Here is a 16,783-nt window from a genome sequence, read left to right on the forward strand (position 1 = left end):
TTCCTCGTCACTGATTCAATAGTTTTTGCCAGTGGAGCGGTCCTTAAACATAATTTTAGACTAGGAAAATTAATTTACCATATCCTTGCCGTGCGACAAACGATTCAGTTCTTGTGCCTACACGTTAATCGTTTCACCAAAGCGTCTCTGAAAGTCTTCATTCTCCATACGTATAAAATGGGCGTAATTGCAGAATGTACCATGTTTATGTTGAAACAAATTGGGAAAATATATAAATATATAATATCATCACACTTAAAGTCTAACAGTATGTCAATAATAGCAGCAGTGTATACTGGCATCCAACTCATGAAAAATACAAACACAACAATTGAGAATGTTTTAAGTAGTCTTTTGGAAATTCTGAATTCACTGGGTACTGACTCTAACTGTTTTTCACGTCGTTGTAAAGAATTGTAAATTATGCAGTATGTCAACGCAACTAATAGTTGGACACAGACATTTATAGCAAAAGCAAATAGTTCATATTCACTCAACATATTACTAATGGTAAACCCCCCGACTACTATATATGTTACACTCCACATTACCGCACAAGTTATGAACATGTTCTTTGGTGAATTTAAATCCTTTTTAAACGGAAAGATTACAAGAACCAGAAGCCGTTCCAAGGCAATCGCTAAAATAGTCTCGATTGATACTTGAAGGGACGCTGAACAAATGGCATAAACAACTTTTGTAATTGAAGAATCAATTTCTGGAAATGTTACAAGAAACAATGTACTGGAAACAAACACGCATTCTGATATTGCCAAGGATCCAACGAAGATGTGGTATCTCTTACGCAAGCTCTTTTCAGTTGTAAACATGACAACAACTCCGAAGTTTAGAACAAAAGCTACCACACATATGACCGTGAACGCCATTACGGTAGATCTATAATCTTCATCTGGATCAAGTTGTTTGTAGAAAACTTCCAGAACCGATATATTGCAGTAAACTTCATCGGTCGTGTTTGCCATTTCTTTACAGTTTAACTTCTAGTCGTGTTAATTTTCAGATGTGCTTCAGCTTTCCTATTTATTTCTTAAGCTCCGTTTCAAAACAGTTCAATTTTGACAGTTTCATAGATTAACCTAAATGCATCAACGTGTAGAAAGTCGAGTTTCAAATGCGTATATGCGGGTTCCTTGTGTAGGCTTACAATACCGAGTGACAAAATTAATCATTCGAGTGCTTATTATGACGAGAAACAGATCGTGATGATTGCTCATCAAGTTGATACGCTCGAGCTATTAACCCATTCAGACATTCTGCGCATACTCAGAAGGATGTGTTAGATGACTATTGCGTTTTCTGTATTTGTTGAAAGATTTGAAATAACTCGTCGAAGACTTTCTTAATGTTAAGTATACTAGAAAACAGTCTTATTAAGTTCCAATTATGGTAATTATAGAAAATTACAACCATACTTTGGCATGATATCTCTTTTCATTACATTATGTCACTAGGATAATAGTTACATGGTAATTATTCACTACTAATGGCATTTATTTAGTATTAGTATACGCATGTTGATAAATAGAAGAAAATAACAAGAAGAATGTAATTAGTTAACTATCGAGCTGAAAGTATGCCTTAATATGTTTAAACAAGCTAATATGTTCGAGATATAGAAAATAAAGTGGGTTGTTATGAATTTTTAACAAAGTTCAGCTTAATTATATACAGTAATTTTCGTTACCGTAGAATAAAATAGTATCCTAACAGTGATAGAGTAGTAATGGTAGGCCTAGTATGAAATGTTTTGTTAGTTGTATGTTTCTACGATGAACTTGTAGTTTTGGCGGCGCTCTTTCGAAATGTTTTTTTTTCCTAATAAGTATTACTGTAGTGTCCAGTAATTACGATCTGTTGTTATGGACTTACTTTAATTATGAAAATGGAAAGCGATTGACCAGTAATGCTATCTATTCATTCGGTTCAGGAAGTACAGTAAATTGACATTGAAATATAGCTGTATTTGATATATTCATGGTTTAAAGAATCACGTCCTTATTATAATTGCTTCGATTTTTAATTTTTTAAAAATTAGATTTATGTGGTGCTTGCAACCAATTGCGTAACAGCTTTTTGAACAATAACGATGCGTGCTGCAAATATATTATCTAGCAAACATCAGCCGATCACAACTTAGGAAAACCGCAGAAAATACTAATAACGAAACAGTGAAAGTCTCTAAAAATGACGAATATATCTAGCGTCAATGTAACTTGCACTGTCCCTCTGATATATATTTTCTTTGAAGAATTGTATTATGGTACGGGATCCCAACCAAGTACAGTGGCTATTGCTGTTTTCTGTGGCATAAGTGCCGTCTTCAACTTCACGACCATCCTTATTTTTGTTTCGGAAAAACATCTGCGCAAACGTCACCACATGTTGCCTTGTTGTTTGGCCGTCTCCGATTGTATCTACGCTGTACTTATGTTTATAACACTAACTATAAACATGAATATAAAATCTACACAAATAGTGATGCAGATTAGCTTATCGTCTGCCGTGATGTCGATCCAGACCGTGTTAGCCATTTCCTTAGAACGGCTGGTCGTTATTGTAATTTTCCCGTTTAAGAAGGATTTGAATTCACCGAAGAAACTGCTGTCAACATGGGCAATACTTTTCACTCTGTCGTATACAGTAATTGGTGTTTCCTTATACTTTGAGTACCAAACAGCGATTATCGTAGCTGTCTGGAATTTCGTGATTATCATCAAAGTGTGCGGTTCGTACTTTATTATTTACAATTCTGTCTGCAAACATGAAAACCAGATAAATGTAGTTCCGGCAGAACTCAGAATGTCGAAGATATTGATAAAAACCTTTTCAATTGTTGTTTGTGCCTTTGTAATCAGTTGGCTGCCGATGGATTTAATGACTCTGTTAGACCATATTCTTATTTTAAGTTGCTATGAAAATGTAAATATCAATATTTACTACCCTTGTTTGATGTTAACAATTATTCATTCTATCCTAACACCAGTTTTGTATGGTTGGCGAATTAAAGGTTTTAGAGATGCGGTGTTCAGACGAATATTGTTCAAACCGAAAAACAGATTATCTACTGTAGATTACTAACTGAATTCGACGTAAGATGTAAGATAATTATATATACTGTCAATATTGTATATTGTCAATGGATCAGTACCTAGTAAGACATTGTGAATAATTCAAATTAACATATTATATCACATATTTCAAAAAATATTTTTATCTTGGAAATGGAATACTTTAAATTCCAAGGAACGTACATTAGTTGTAATTAGGTTGAAGAGATTAAAATTTGAAAGTGGTAAGATTGTTAGATTATTATCGGTTTAAAGATCAGTGCAGTGACCATTAAAAAAAGTAAATCTAGAGACGTAAGTTTTTGGAATTTTATAAATGATTGTCTGGGAATGGGTTGGAAATGTTAAAATAGAAGTTTGAATACAGTATCTTTTACAGGATGTTTTCGTATAACTAATTGATTGTATGTACTGTATATTGATATTATTTCAAACTAAGAGACTATTAATCTGTTTCAGAGCACAGCATTTAATAGTAATTTATTAAACCTGTCCTTAATATATCTCAGTTTAACATGTATACAGTACAACAAAGTTTTCATTACAAAATAAATAGTCGTTATATTATGTCCAAGCAAGTCAACTTAACAATAGGATGCTGAGCTCTGGAGATCAAAGGGTTTATCTGTGGCTGTGACACTTAATATGTTAATAGTACAGTACTGTTGGTAGTCGCAGCCAGACATAAGATCAAAGAAATGTTACAAGTTCCTATCTTGGCAAGATGAGCTCAGTTTTCTGTTGTTAGATTGGCTTGATCCAAGTAGAACTACGTGACAGCCTCCATCTTCTTCTTTGATTTCTCAATAAAGTACTTTTAATATATTTAATTTTGAACAGCTTCAGAAATAGTAATTGTTCGGTTAGTGTAAGATCTTGCACAATTTGATATGTTCGATGTCCTTCCTGTTTTTCTATGTAACTTTACGCGTTTAAACAATGCGAAAAATGCTTTACGGAAATCTGGAATTCTCCAAAAATAAATAATTGGATTGGTTAACGAATTTAGAAGAATAAGGCTGGTACCAATGACCAATAAAATCCTATATAACTCTTTGTCAGTAAAATGAAGATAGTATTCTAAAATAATAACAATGTTTATCGGTAACCAGCAGACGACAAAGCAACCAAGGATCAACGAAAACATCACAAGCAGACGATGCGAATTGTATTTTTCCCGCCTACATGGAAACGAATGCATGTTTCGTTCGTGACCAGCTACGCTTCTGTATATAGCAATGTATATAGTAACCAGAAACACAATAATACTTATGATAAAAAATGTTGATAGGATAAATGTATCTTTATAGAATGACAAGATATAGCCTGGAATTATTACACAAGCCGCGAATACCCAGTTCAGAATACACACCGTTGCAATGTGCCTCGTGGATACCTTACTTCGTAACAGTGGTTTCCAGACAATAGCGACATATCTCTCTAAGGCTATAGATCCTATGGTCAGAAGGGATACCAATGAAGTTACATCCATTACAGCCAACGTTACCAGATCTAAATTTGACCGATAACGTTCAAACGATGCATTACTAAGCATCTTCACTAAAATTGCAAGCGCGAATAATCCATCTGAAACGGCCAGGGAACATGTAAAGATGTTCTGTCGTTTTCTCAGTCTTTTATTACTAGAGATGACGACTATGACACCGACATTAAGAACGATTGAAATGACGCTTATTACGTCAGCTATGATAACGCTTGCGATGTAATTGGTTCTTCCTGACATTCTCATCGAGATATTCCAGTCGGATGTATCATTTATAAAGTCTGCCATTTCACCATTAGTAGGCCTAGAAGACATACTTTGGTGGGATGTTAATCCAAGCCTTTGTTACAGACACGAGCAAATTCTTCTAATTGTAGAATACCTATCAAATTATTGTTTCAATACTGTAAATATAAAATGTTCAGGCTCTAACCTTTATACACAAAATGAAATGCTTATGGTCAGTACCAGCTATTTACTGCTATACGGACTGAAGGCCTACTTACATTAATACCAATAGATCAAGGTAGTGTAAATTTAAATAATTTAAAATACATTTTGAAATGGTATTGTTTTTTAATCAGTATATGTGACGTATTTTAATCGTTAAACAAAAGAAAATGTAAATGGATCAGGATCACATGCAAATGGAGCGTCATCTGCCGTACTGTATGAATCATACATACACAGATTGGTTTCCACCACGCAACCAAAGGACTAAGAGCATTGCATATAATTTGGCGAATCACAACACGATGGATCGTCCGAACTGTAGCTTTTGATTGGTCAATTCACTTTCTACATGTTTATCCGAACTGCTTTTTTTAACATTATTACTGGCCTACTTCTTTGTTTTTCTTTAAACGTCAGAAGTGTCCATAGTCACGATGATTTGGTATTTCGTCAACAATGTCAATCTATTTGACCTGTTGTGGTGTAATATTGTAACACTCATTGCGGAAGAAATGCTATGTTTCCTTTCCTGTTCTATAGTTGAATATGGGTTGAAATTTAACAATAGCCGTGGAAATCATTGGGCTATGTATAACTCACAAAACACTCTTTCAATAAATATTTATTTCTTTTCCGTAGTTCCTCGTCCTACAAGTTTTTCTGTTTGTTATGTGCTTACAAATTGCTGCCAATTACTTAATAGTGTAATCTACATAACGCTAAAAGAACGTCCAAATTAAACGAAATATTCATTGGCGACTTCGTTAAGGAGAAAAAAAGGTACGTTTTTATCAATTGACATCTTCTTAGAAAATACATTGTTCAATGTATCTCCTTGCATAATAAATAATACCAAAAATATAGAGGCCTATTTTAACTACAATAATAATTATATTGAATCAGCTTAGTAATAGGCTCTTGTCTAAGTATTAGTAATATTAAGTAATCGTAATATTAAGTAATAGTAATATTATTTACTTTTAGCTATCCTCTATATCTTTATTAACAACAACAATAACATCATCAGCAATAATGCAGGAATTAGGATTTTTATCTAGTACGTTACGAGCTAGCTGAAAAAGTTTGAATTAATTTTAGTACAGCATTTATGTTTGCTTATTTACTGCTTATTTGTACACTAAGTGAAATATAATTGGAAAACCCCCACACAAGAAAACAGCAAAAAGAAACGGAATGATGTTAGCGAGAATGTATCTGAAAGTGAAACTATTTCAAAATACTTCCTTAGAATAATCATTTTGCTAGGTTGTTCTAGTAGGCTATGGAAGTCAACATGTATTAAACTAAAAGTAAAACTGTCAAGTTACCGTTTAACCTTATTTAGGTCTGTATTTATTTCAGTAATGAGTGGAAGACTTTGCCGGCCGACTTGTCTGAATGGCGGAACATGTCAAGTTACAGAAAATATTTGTGTTTGCGCTAGTATGTTCTATGGAGACAGATGTCAAAGAGATGGTATATATAGATTTTGCAATAAATTATATTTAAGCTAGGCATCTCAGCCGATTCTCTTACTGTGTCATTTCTAACAACAAGAAACAGCGGGGCTCTTTATTGTCCCCAGACAAGATACCGTACGAGAATATGGTTTACATATCTAAGATAGGATATTTGTTTAAAAACGAGCTTGGCTTGCCTTGTTTTAAAGGGTTTCCTTTAAATCAACAGACCTGGGTATTATCTAATATTAGCAATATCAGAAAATTAAATCATATAATATGAGCTTGAAATTTAACATGTAAGTATTTAGGAGGTGTGTGTATGATTATATTCTATGTTTATACAAATGTTTTTTAACAATTGTTTTTTTTTTACTTTCAGTTGCAATGACGGTAACGTTTATATTAATTGCAATTGCAACGTTACTAGCAATTGCAGCCTGTTTACTTGTTGCATATTGTCAACGCTATCGAGAAGAACAAGATAGGCCTCTAATAATCAACCGAATTATTAGTGTCCGTAGGTATCCCTTACATCTTACCGTATGCCTTCTTTTTTTTCTCTTTTGAGAGTACAAGTAATATGTTCCATTAAAATTAATTTATTTACTACCGGTACAGTGTTTGAAACCTTCAATTAATTATCAGTCACTGGTAGACATCGTGCCGACTCGTGAATAATATTAATAATCTGCTGGTAGGCCTACTGGTTATCGATGAAACTCCCAATTGGAAGGTTTCCACAATTAGTGTTCATATTGTTGCTGCAATACGTGATTATCACTAATGGAGGTAATATAGAGTACTGTCGCATAACTATATTAGTAAACATTGTTTTTTTTTCATTTAGGAGCAAAAAGAAGAACGACAAAGATTGATCGATCTAAAAATGATTTACCGCCTGCTTATGATGACGTATCGGTTGCAGAGGGTCAGGTTGAAACAGACGTGAATGAGATAGAAGACGCAATTTCGTCAGAACGCACAGCAGACGATACGGCTGCAAATCAGGATCAAAACTTGAAGGATGGTGAGTCTGAGATTAAAGTTAGCAGGACTGGTCAGATAGAAGAATTGTCGGTTTCTCACGTTAGAGAAGAAGCAGTGAAAACTACTGGAAGTGACAGTAATGAAGTTTCAGTAACAGCTACGAGCGAGACCAGCACTGACGCTGACAAACAAAATCGAAGATCTGATGAACCAGATAAATCTGAGCCTCCTCCGGACTATACAGAGGTTCACGATAATAGAGCAAGCAAACGTTTATTACAAGAACATGCAGAAAGCAAGGAAACAAATGGTAATGATACTGAAAGTGACATATAAAAATCTTTATTGAACTGTGAACCACATTATTGTAACAGTATCACTTTTAATTTACAAATTATTTGAGAAATGCTGTTTATAAAACGATATTCAACTGTGATTAGTCTCTTTTTATGTTAATATCTCAAAGTAAGATTGAAAAATAATCAGATTTTGAATACACGATAGGTCATCGTTCTCCATCAAAGAAGATTAAGAATTGTATGTATAATGAGTTATTGTACAATCTTATTATTTAATGAATATCATGTTAGTGACAATCATTGATGATTGTATAGGAAAACAAAAATACTAGATACTAATATGAATACGGTAAATAACATTGTTTAAAATGAGAAGTATATTCAAATTCATGTAATAGGCTAATGAAAAACTCTCGTGTTTTATTTGGGCGTTCTAAAGGTAATATTAAAAAAATATTTTATAGTCAATGAGTTGATAATAAGTGTAAATATATACAAATGACGTGAGTTTATAATCTGTTGGAGATTACGGGAAATCAACAATAACGGATCATTGAAGTGAATAGAAATATTTCAGAGCTTTTATTGTAATTGAAGTCAGAGAGTACGTAGACTAGGACGTGTGTTACTCCAGGTTGACGTGTCTCAAATTTAACATAGGTCTCATACCAGCTTACACATTATTATATGACCAATATTCTATGCTGCTTAAAATGCTTTGTATACCAACCTTAGAAGTGCATATGGTTTGTTAAAGTCAAAGTCAAATATCGTGGTATTGTTCAATTTCAAGTACAGTCAAATCGGTTACAGTCACGTCTCGCTATTAATATTTTGCTTACACATTGTGCGAGCAGGAAGTGTTGGAGTGGAGCTACCGGCATTAGGCCTATATTAAAGTGAAACCATACAAAATCGTCTAAGGTAAGTGTTGTCTAGTATTGGCATTAGGAGGAAATAATCAAATATTATTCAGAGCTATTGTATATAATTACACCTTTATTTCACGGTTTGGAACTCAACCTTGTACGTAACCATAGTCATTGTTTAGAAACGTACCGTATAGTTCACTCACCACTTTGTGTTTGTTTCTTTTATCTCTTGAGGAATTGGAATATAATCGATTAATTCCTCTGTGGAATTTAGTTTATGTTATATATGTATGTTATATACCTACATTTCATTTCAGTGATTTTGTTTTAAATGATTAGGCCTATGTAATATTTGTTTTGGTAAATTTCTATTGAATTTAATATTCCCTTGTGCAGCAGTTTCTGTTGAAGCCCATTCACCTTATTCATATACAGTAATGTCATTAGTTAGTTATATGTGCATTGTTTATGTATACGTATTACTGTAATCTTATGAAGAAAATTATGATGTAAGGAAACCTACCACTTTCCTCCTGTTTAATAATCTTCATATTTATTAAGAATTTCCATTTTTCAACTTCTTTAAAAAGCGAATAATAATAATATACCCAAGGACAGGCTTATGTTGATTTCGTGCTGGAGAATATAATTGTGTTTCAATTTCTCCTTGTTCCGTTTCAACAGGATATGGAATGGGTTTCTCAAATATTGAGATCACAAAAGTGCACCCGAACGAACGATGTACGGTAAATGGGTCACAAAGGTACACCCGAACGAACGAAAAGGTAGTGTAAAAATACTTCCTCCAAAGTCCCTTGTTTAAAGCCGTTTATACATTGCATTTCAGGAAGAAAGGCTGCGGCTTAAGGAAATGAGCCGATCACCGATGATATGCAATCCGGATTGTGTGAACGGAGGATCGTGTTTACAGTCACGTGATGGTCCCGTGTGTGCGTGTCCAAGTCCATACACCGGAGATTCATGTGAAATTAATAGTAGGCATATGTTGAGTTTTCATATGTTATTTTGGTGTTTTTGCCTAAATCTTTCTTCAATGCAAACGAACTTGCATACCAATCTAATCCGGTGTATAGATCCGGATATTTATTTTTTTATTGTGACTAGGCCTATTCGTCTTATTATGGATATAAGTTGTTGTCAACTTTTGAAGTTAAGCTGAAAAAAAAACACTATAAAACGAGAATGCTCTTAATGAATCTTACCACAATTGGATAACATATTATACTTTGGCCAGGAAAATGATGTTATAATAGTAGTATGCCTTTCTTGCAGCTGCTGACAGAACGACATACATCACCATTGCCGTACTGCTTGCGACAGGCCTTTTGTTGACGATCATTATATATTCATACAAATACTGTAAAGGAGAACGGCGACAAACGCAACCTAGACAGAATAGAATCGTTCAAAGAATAATTAGTGTTCGTAAGTAAACTTTGTTTTTAACGTTAACATTTCTTTTGTCAGCTAAAAATGTCCTTTTTCTAATGGAGTTTCTATTTATTTCCAAGATTCCGTCAATTCTAGCATTAAGATTGATAAAGCAAACGATGACGTCCCACCAAACTACGATGACGTAACAAGAACCACCGACGATCAATTCGATGATACCGCGTTTGTGGAAGTCACTTCAGAACTTCCGAAAAACACCGAGCCATCAAATCATGCTAATCCAATGTTAACCGAAGAGTCAATTGATGAGAACCAGGAAGAACATTCAAATGTCTTCAAGGTTCAGGAATCAGAGGAACAATTTATTTCAGAAGAAAACCATAAAATACCTCAAGCGATACCCCCATCTTACTCACTAGTGCACAAAAATAGAGCTAGCCACAAGCAATCGTCTGCTGATGAAACAGGCGATGCATCTTTTAACACACTTGACTAAGTAATAACCTTGAAAATAGATTATTGTAAATAGATAATTTCCATTTTGTAAAAGATTTTATAATCAATTTAGCTTTTAGAAATGAAATCATGCGAAATGTGCAATCAACTCACTTATAAGATGTGAAGAGATTTCTTTTTCCTTTAAAGATGTATTGTCCCCCTGAAAATATAATTTTTAACGAAATTTTTTTTGAATATGCCATATTAATGTAACATAATAGTTATCCACTTTGACAAAAAATTGGATCGAAAAAAAATGTATTTACCTGAAAAAATGTAATTTAAAGCAAAAAATGGCCAAATTGGCTGCCAGCCAGTGGGTTTTTGGTTGAATTTAACCATTTATTTAGTCAATTTATAGGTGAAAACATTATTTTTTTTCATTTTTTTTTCTATGGAAGTGATTAACTTTATTAAAACTACAAAATAACATATTCAAAGTCTGATTTAATTAATCTTCATTTTTCATGTTTTTGGGGGACAATACATCTTTAAAATTTAAAATATTATTTCATTTATTAAGCGCATACACAAACTGGTACTTTCGATGCACTGGTGTTTTATATTATGACGCCGAAACAAAGTTATAAATACTATAAAATCATATTAACCTTCGCGATGCCAATGTTTGGATTCTCATCTCCTACTCGGAATTACGTTATTACCAAAACGAACATTTTCAACTCCCCCCAGGAAAATGGATAATTTCCCCCGTCCTTGGTTAACAAAGCATTTAAAAGTGATTACATATTATTATGAACTATTTTTGCTACTCTGGTCGTCAATCTCAATTCATCTGTTAAAACTAACCGGTTTCTATAGACTATTATTATATTGATTAATGTAAAGAGTATAACATTAGAGGCCAATGCCAGTTGGGTAAAGTTCCTTTATTGTTTCCAGAACCTTATTAAATACAAATTGTGGCTTTATTGGTATAATAGAATACTAATATACACACTATATATTTTGTTCGGCTCGGTGACTCAGACAAAGGACGTCCTCTCTATTTATATTTCTTTTAATTCACTCGTAAAAAACACAATAATTTTGGTTAAAAATAAACAAGGATCCGTGACGTCACTCACGTGTATTCAAATCTGTACTCTAGTGAACAATACCTGCCATTCTTCTATTGACAATTTTCAGTGGTATTTATTTTAAGGAAATTTTTTTTTTCGATTGAAACGGTGAACGTGTTCGATGAAAGTAGTCGTCAGAGCCTAGCTCCCGAAGGAAAGATTGAACAAAAAACAGGTAAGGCTAGGCCTATAGGACTAATAGATATTACCATTTTCCCTGATAACTTTGTATGTTGTTGCTCCATATGTTTTTTGGTTTTTTTTCTTTCTTTTATTGTTTTTTCAGTCAATATTTTTTTCTTTGTTATATCCTAGGCCTATTTATCGATCGAAAAAAATGTAGCATAAAATGAAAATATTTTAAGATACGACTAAACGCAATAGGGCTATAACATAGAACTACTATACTACATATTTTACCCATTCCTTTCGAATGATGGGAGACATACGAGATACGCGAGTAACCTCTACCATTTCAATCTATCTGGAATAGATTTTACGCTAGACTTACTTCATAGTTTATTTTGAAAATGTAGGTGTTGATTTTTGAACTTTTATGTTTTATGCCAGTTTAGTTTATGTTAGTTTAAAGTTTGTCCTTCAAAATCTACAAAGGTAATGACAAATCATTGTTTTCGAAATGACTAACATAAGTATTATGTCACTGGTATGCCTTATGCTGTAGGTCTCTGTTCCATTTTGTGTGGTTTAGGAAAGTGCAGACAACCCACATGAACAGGATTAATCGTCTACCTTACTCCTTTGTCACGATTTGTGTACATTTTGTAAGTTCCTGTAGACCTAAATGTCCGTATTATGTGTTGTTCAACTTCCCGAGTTAGCCCAAGATAGGTATATCCATGGAGGTATAAAAATAGATACCTCCATGGTATATCCTAAAGGAGTTTTGTATGTGACGTTCATCATTATTTGTGATTGTTAAAATTCCTGTAGGCCTAGTTTTGTCAGTCGTTAGCAACAATTTCGCCTTCTGCTAAAAACGATTTTGAACCTTTACAGATTTAGAAAGTGCCGCAATGATACCAACTCCCAAATTGTGCCATAATGGAGGCACCTATATACATATGGACAAGACTTGCAAATGTCCATTTGGCTTCAAAGGCGAAATTTGTCAACTAGATTTGTGTAAGTTTACTACCATTATCAACATCTCGTTTAATACTATTTTTTATTTTAATCATTATTTTTATCGTTCTTATCTATACATGTTTTGTCATTAACAACGTTAGTTGATTCGTGGTTTTTAAGACTGCATAATTTCGACTGAGGTCTAAAATCATAATTTATTTATAAATAATATCTTATACTTCTGTTCTGTTTGTTTTTCAGGGACTCAATACATTGTGGTTGGTAGCTTTTGTGCCGCTTTGTTTGTCTGCATTCTTTGTATATTTTTATTTATACTCTACCAAAAGTTACAAGATTCACATACACCAACTGCTACTACTATTCGTGTACACAGTGTCCGAAGGCGTAAGTTTTCTATTAGTTCTTGGAAAAAGGGAAGTCCTTTCGTCAATGACGCGACAATACAAAATAAAGCATCGTCTTCTTTTGCTGTGTACACTAATGACTATTGCTATGGGTGTCACATTTAACAAAACCTTCAGTGTACGCAGTGATGAGACTTCTTGGGCTAAATAATCCAAATTTTCCTTATTGTCTAATTTTATTGGCATCGTAACCATCAACGGTTACTAAAAATACATTGTCTTTAAATATTACTATAATATATTATTACCCCCCATTTTGGTGATTATTTCTTTCATTTACAATGTAGGCCTAACAAGTAATAAATAATTTTTATATTATCTTATCTTATGTTTTTTTTTTCATAAAGGTCCTACTTTATCCAGAAGAGACAGAACATATGCTTTAGCGAGTGTTGAGAGCCCACCAGACTATCAAGAAGCGGTTGGCTACGAACCAGAAGAAAGTAGCACAAACTCCTCCCAGAATTCAGACGATGTTGGTGATGAAAACGCTAACCGCTCAAGAAACTCAGGGAAAAATAGTAAAACTAAAAAAAATACGAATTTAAAAACATCGTTGTCGTTTGCTTCCAAAATTCTAGAGAGAGTGTTAGTCAGTAGGCGTCCTAGAGTTACGGAAGCTGCAGAAGGCACGTCCAGGCAGGATCTACGCAGGTGCAGTAGTGTACCGTCACAATCAATGATGACCAAAAACGAACACCCTTGGTCAACAACTGAGCAGCAACCTAAAAATAAAAAGGTCCGAAGGCCTAATAGAGCCATCAGCATTCCTGGAAAAGTTGTGCAAGTGACAATGGAGTGTGAAAACTAACGTCGGAGAAGGCAAGCAACATTCAAGAGTTTCTTATGGGGTACCACATCAAATGGCGTAGCAATTGTTCAAATGACAACGGAGTGTAAATATTGATTATTTAAACTATTAAATGATGATGAATTAAATGATTATAATCAGAAGAAAAAAGAAAAACTATTTGATTGTGATGATAACGAAATGGTGCTAACTCCTCTATTCGCACATGTTGAAATGTATTGTAAATAATTTAATTTATAATGTATATAAAGATTATTTTGTGATCCTGCACAAGTCCAATAAACTTATTTATTGACATTTCTAATTTGTATGACACGAAATGTATATAGTTTCCAGGCTACTGATCTGGAGGTCGTGGGTTCGAGTCCCACCCGAGAATTACTTGTGTATTTTTTCGCAAGTATTCTCAATGTACTTAGTATGAAGTACAAATTACGTCAGAGTAGGGCAAAACATCTGACCAATTATTTTCTAATTCTTACGTAATTTGTTTTTTTTTTAATATTGTTGTTGTAATTCTGAATATAATTGTGCATTTCAAGTTTGTGTTGTCATTGGGTACAAAGAAGTTAGTTGGTGCCGTTTAAATTATGCTCGATCAATTATAATAAAAGAGCTTATTCTAAATTTGGTAAAACGATTCATGAGTAATTATGTGGTACATAGCATAATACTTTGTATAAAATAGACCTACGCGTCATAGTTACATGTCAGTGACTTCATTATCCTCATTCTGTTTGATCGGCGTGTTTTCTGGTTTTTATACCACAATAATAGAATACAATAACAGAAAAATAAACACATATGATTGTTTAGTGATGGAATATGCTAATGTGATTGTTCTGCCGTGTAACTACAAACTGTTATTTCCTCAAACAATTTTTTTTGGAAAAAGACTATTTACCGATAACTCAATTCATAGAGTTTATGAGCGCGTGAAGAATGCAGTTTCATATTGGATTTTGTAACCACTGTGTTACACAGAGAGTGGTACCGGTACTTATATAGGCATAGGCCTACGTTCTTTCAAAAACTTCACATATAGGATACTGGGAGTAATCAGTGTTAATGCTACAATGTGCATAATCTAGTTTATGACAGTTGGTGCGAAATAGGTAAGTTTTCTACTACAAATTACCAATAATACTTACTATTCCTAAAAAGGTATGTTATCTACAGTAAGAGAGAGAAAGTTTAGTATTAATGGTTGATACATTATATAGTAGTAATAATGAGTAAAGTACCAAAATATTAATTGTGATGGTTTCATTAGCTTTTTACAAACGTGCTTCATCACTGTTTCCTCCTCAGATTCAAGTTTTATAATTTCATTCGACAGCAGAATATTATTGTCATGCACAAACCACAGACAATGCCAAGTACAGAGGCTCCAACAATGGATGGTAGCCGTAAGAGTTTTCTTTTCTTTTTTAATTGGTCGTTTTCTTCAGTATATATGTTGTATGTTATTTAAAATCAATTATATGCCATGTATGTAAGTATGTTGTTGAAAGATGAAACTATATACGATGATGATGCTATTATCCAATGATGATAATGATGATGTGGGTGTGATGCCATAGGTCCGAAATGATAATTATCTGAAAATGTTATAACTTGCTAATGAGGATAGATTGTTGTTTGTATGATGGTGATGTACCAAGTTAATAATGATTCTGATGTCGAAGGCATCAATGATGCTGCATATGCCAAGTGTTTTATATATATATATATATATTATCATTGTTTCTTTTTTAGTTTTGTTTGAGGGCGTCAGTTTCAGTATCATGGTTGTCTTATTCTTCATAATCGTTTTCTTAGTTTTCAAGCTAATTAAGAAATATAGAGAAAATGGATATTGTATCAAGGTAAAATCTGTCGGTAAGTGTAATTATAAAATAAATATTGTACAAAAGTATTGCAGAAAATCGTTTAAACGAATATATTAGGCATACTGTTTTGAATTGTTGGTTTCTTACTTTATTTAAAACATTAATACTAAATAGTGGTACCTCAGATACAAATTGTCGTCATCTTAACACATTTACATAAAATATGTCGCCCATCAATTTATTTTTAGAAACCACCAGACGGCAAGAATCAATTTACAATCGATCAACCGCTATAGCTGCAATTGAAACCCCTCCTGATTATCAAACTGCAACTGATATGCCATCAGAGGGCAGCAACCATGATATCATTGTCAATCAGACAATCGCATCAATGGAAAATAGTAGGCCTACGACACAAGACGTTCCCCCTCCTTCGTATGCTATTGTTATGAGAAATCGGCTAAGTAAACATTTGAGATGGTTCACACAAAGTTTAAAGCGAAAAAGTCAAGACAATGGTGCCAATCAACCTCCAGAACTGAGTATAAGTTCAATGACTGAAGAACATGTATGATCTTCACCTCATTCTTTAAAATTAAGTTACGTGTTGGAAACATTCATAACATTAATTTCACCATTTTTGCTAGTCCTGATCATCGTAGTCAATAAGTGTTGGTATAAGCACAAATATGTTGTCATTTCTTGCTTTGCATACCATTTTTGGAAATATTGTAATATAATTACACGACAGGCCACATTTTCCAATCTTCAATATTTGCTTTTTCATGTTTTCTATTTTTTAGGCTTAAGGGCCACTTTTTTAGACGATACCGTACAGTATTTTTGTATATTTGGGCCTATACTAATTTTCAATAATTAAAGTGCGTGTAATATATTTTGAAATAAATATGAAACTTTCAGTAAACATTGCATCTGATTATAAACGGACAAATAAATATTTTGCTT

At 33.3% G+C, this 16,783-nt stretch overlaps 3 protein-coding genes across 3 annotated transcripts; all 3 read left to right on the forward strand.

Moving 5' to 3' along the window:
* The first annotated feature begins 5,438 nt into the window (after window positions 1–5,438).
* On the forward strand, window positions 5,439–8,263 carry LOC144855992 (uncharacterized). Its single transcript, XM_078713968.1, has 4 exons — window positions 5,439–5,826; window positions 6,409–6,522; window positions 6,889–7,026; window positions 7,357–8,263. The coding sequence occupies exons 2-4, from the start codon at window positions 6,411–6,413 to the stop codon at window positions 7,830–7,832; spliced, it is 726 nt and encodes a 241-aa protein (XP_078570094.1). The 5' UTR covers window positions 5,439–5,826; window positions 6,409–6,410; the 3' UTR covers window positions 7,833–8,263.
* Window positions 8,264–8,338: 75 nt separating this feature from the next.
* On the forward strand, window positions 8,339–11,069 carry LOC144855999 (uncharacterized). The gene is made up of 4 exons (XM_078713975.1): window positions 8,339–8,719; window positions 9,515–9,662; window positions 9,961–10,113; window positions 10,200–11,069. Exons 2-4 carry the CDS (start codon window positions 9,539–9,541, stop codon window positions 10,574–10,576), a joined length of 654 nt encoding a protein of 217 aa, XP_078570101.1. The 5' UTR covers window positions 8,339–8,719; window positions 9,515–9,538; the 3' UTR covers window positions 10,577–11,069.
* A 137-nt stretch (window positions 11,070–11,206) lies between these two features.
* On the forward strand, window positions 11,207–16,742 carry LOC144855994 (uncharacterized). The gene is made up of 7 exons (XM_078713970.1): window positions 11,207–11,835; window positions 12,681–12,806; window positions 13,011–13,154; window positions 13,522–15,100; window positions 15,297–15,394; window positions 15,744–15,866; window positions 16,066–16,742. The coding sequence occupies exons 2-4, from the start codon at window positions 12,698–12,700 to the stop codon at window positions 13,983–13,985; spliced, it is 717 nt and encodes a 238-aa protein (XP_078570096.1). The 5' UTR covers window positions 11,207–11,835; window positions 12,681–12,697; the 3' UTR covers window positions 13,986–15,100; window positions 15,297–15,394; window positions 15,744–15,866; window positions 16,066–16,742.
* The last annotated feature ends 41 nt before the right edge of the window (window positions 16,743–16,783 follow it).

This window comes from Antedon bifida, chromosome 11 (genome assembly GCF_963402885.1).
Source record: "Antedon bifida chromosome 11, ecAntBifi1.1, whole genome shotgun sequence".
In the NCBI taxonomy this organism is placed as follows: domain Eukaryota; kingdom Metazoa; phylum Echinodermata; class Crinoidea; order Comatulida; family Antedonidae; genus Antedon; species Antedon bifida.

Excerpts from the sequence above, each read along its gene's own strand:
- LOC144855992 (XM_078713968.1), top strand. The coding sequence starts at position 6,411 with ATGAGTGGAAGACTTTGCCGGCCGACTTGTCTGAATGGCGGAACATGT. Across the intron at positions 6,523-6,888 it reads AGACAGATGTCAAAGAGATG|TTGCAATGACGGTAACGTTT; the intron begins GTATATATAGAT and ends TTTTACTTTCAG. Across the intron at positions 7,027-7,356 it reads CAACCGAATTATTAGTGTCC|GAGCAAAAAGAAGAACGACA; the intron begins GTAGGTATCCCT and ends TTTTTCATTTAG.
- LOC144855999 (XM_078713975.1), top strand. The coding sequence starts at position 9,539 with ATGAGCCGATCACCGATGATATGCAATCCGGATTGTGTGAACGGAGGA. Across the intron at positions 9,663-9,960 it reads AGATTCATGTGAAATTAATA|CTGCTGACAGAACGACATAC; the intron begins GTAGGCATATGT and ends CCTTTCTTGCAG. Across the intron at positions 10,114-10,199 it reads TCAAAGAATAATTAGTGTTC|ATTCCGTCAATTCTAGCATT; the intron begins GTAAGTAAACTT and ends TTTATTTCCAAG.
- LOC144855994 (XM_078713970.1), top strand. The coding sequence starts at position 12,698 with ATGATACCAACTCCCAAATTGTGCCATAATGGAGGCACCTATATACAT. Across the intron at positions 12,807-13,010 it reads AATTTGTCAACTAGATTTGT|GGACTCAATACATTGTGGTT; the intron begins GTAAGTTTACTA and ends TTTGTTTTTCAG. Across the intron at positions 13,155-13,521 it reads TGTACACAGTGTCCGAAGGC|GTCCTACTTTATCCAGAAGA; the intron begins GTAAGTTTTCTA and ends TTTTTCATAAAG.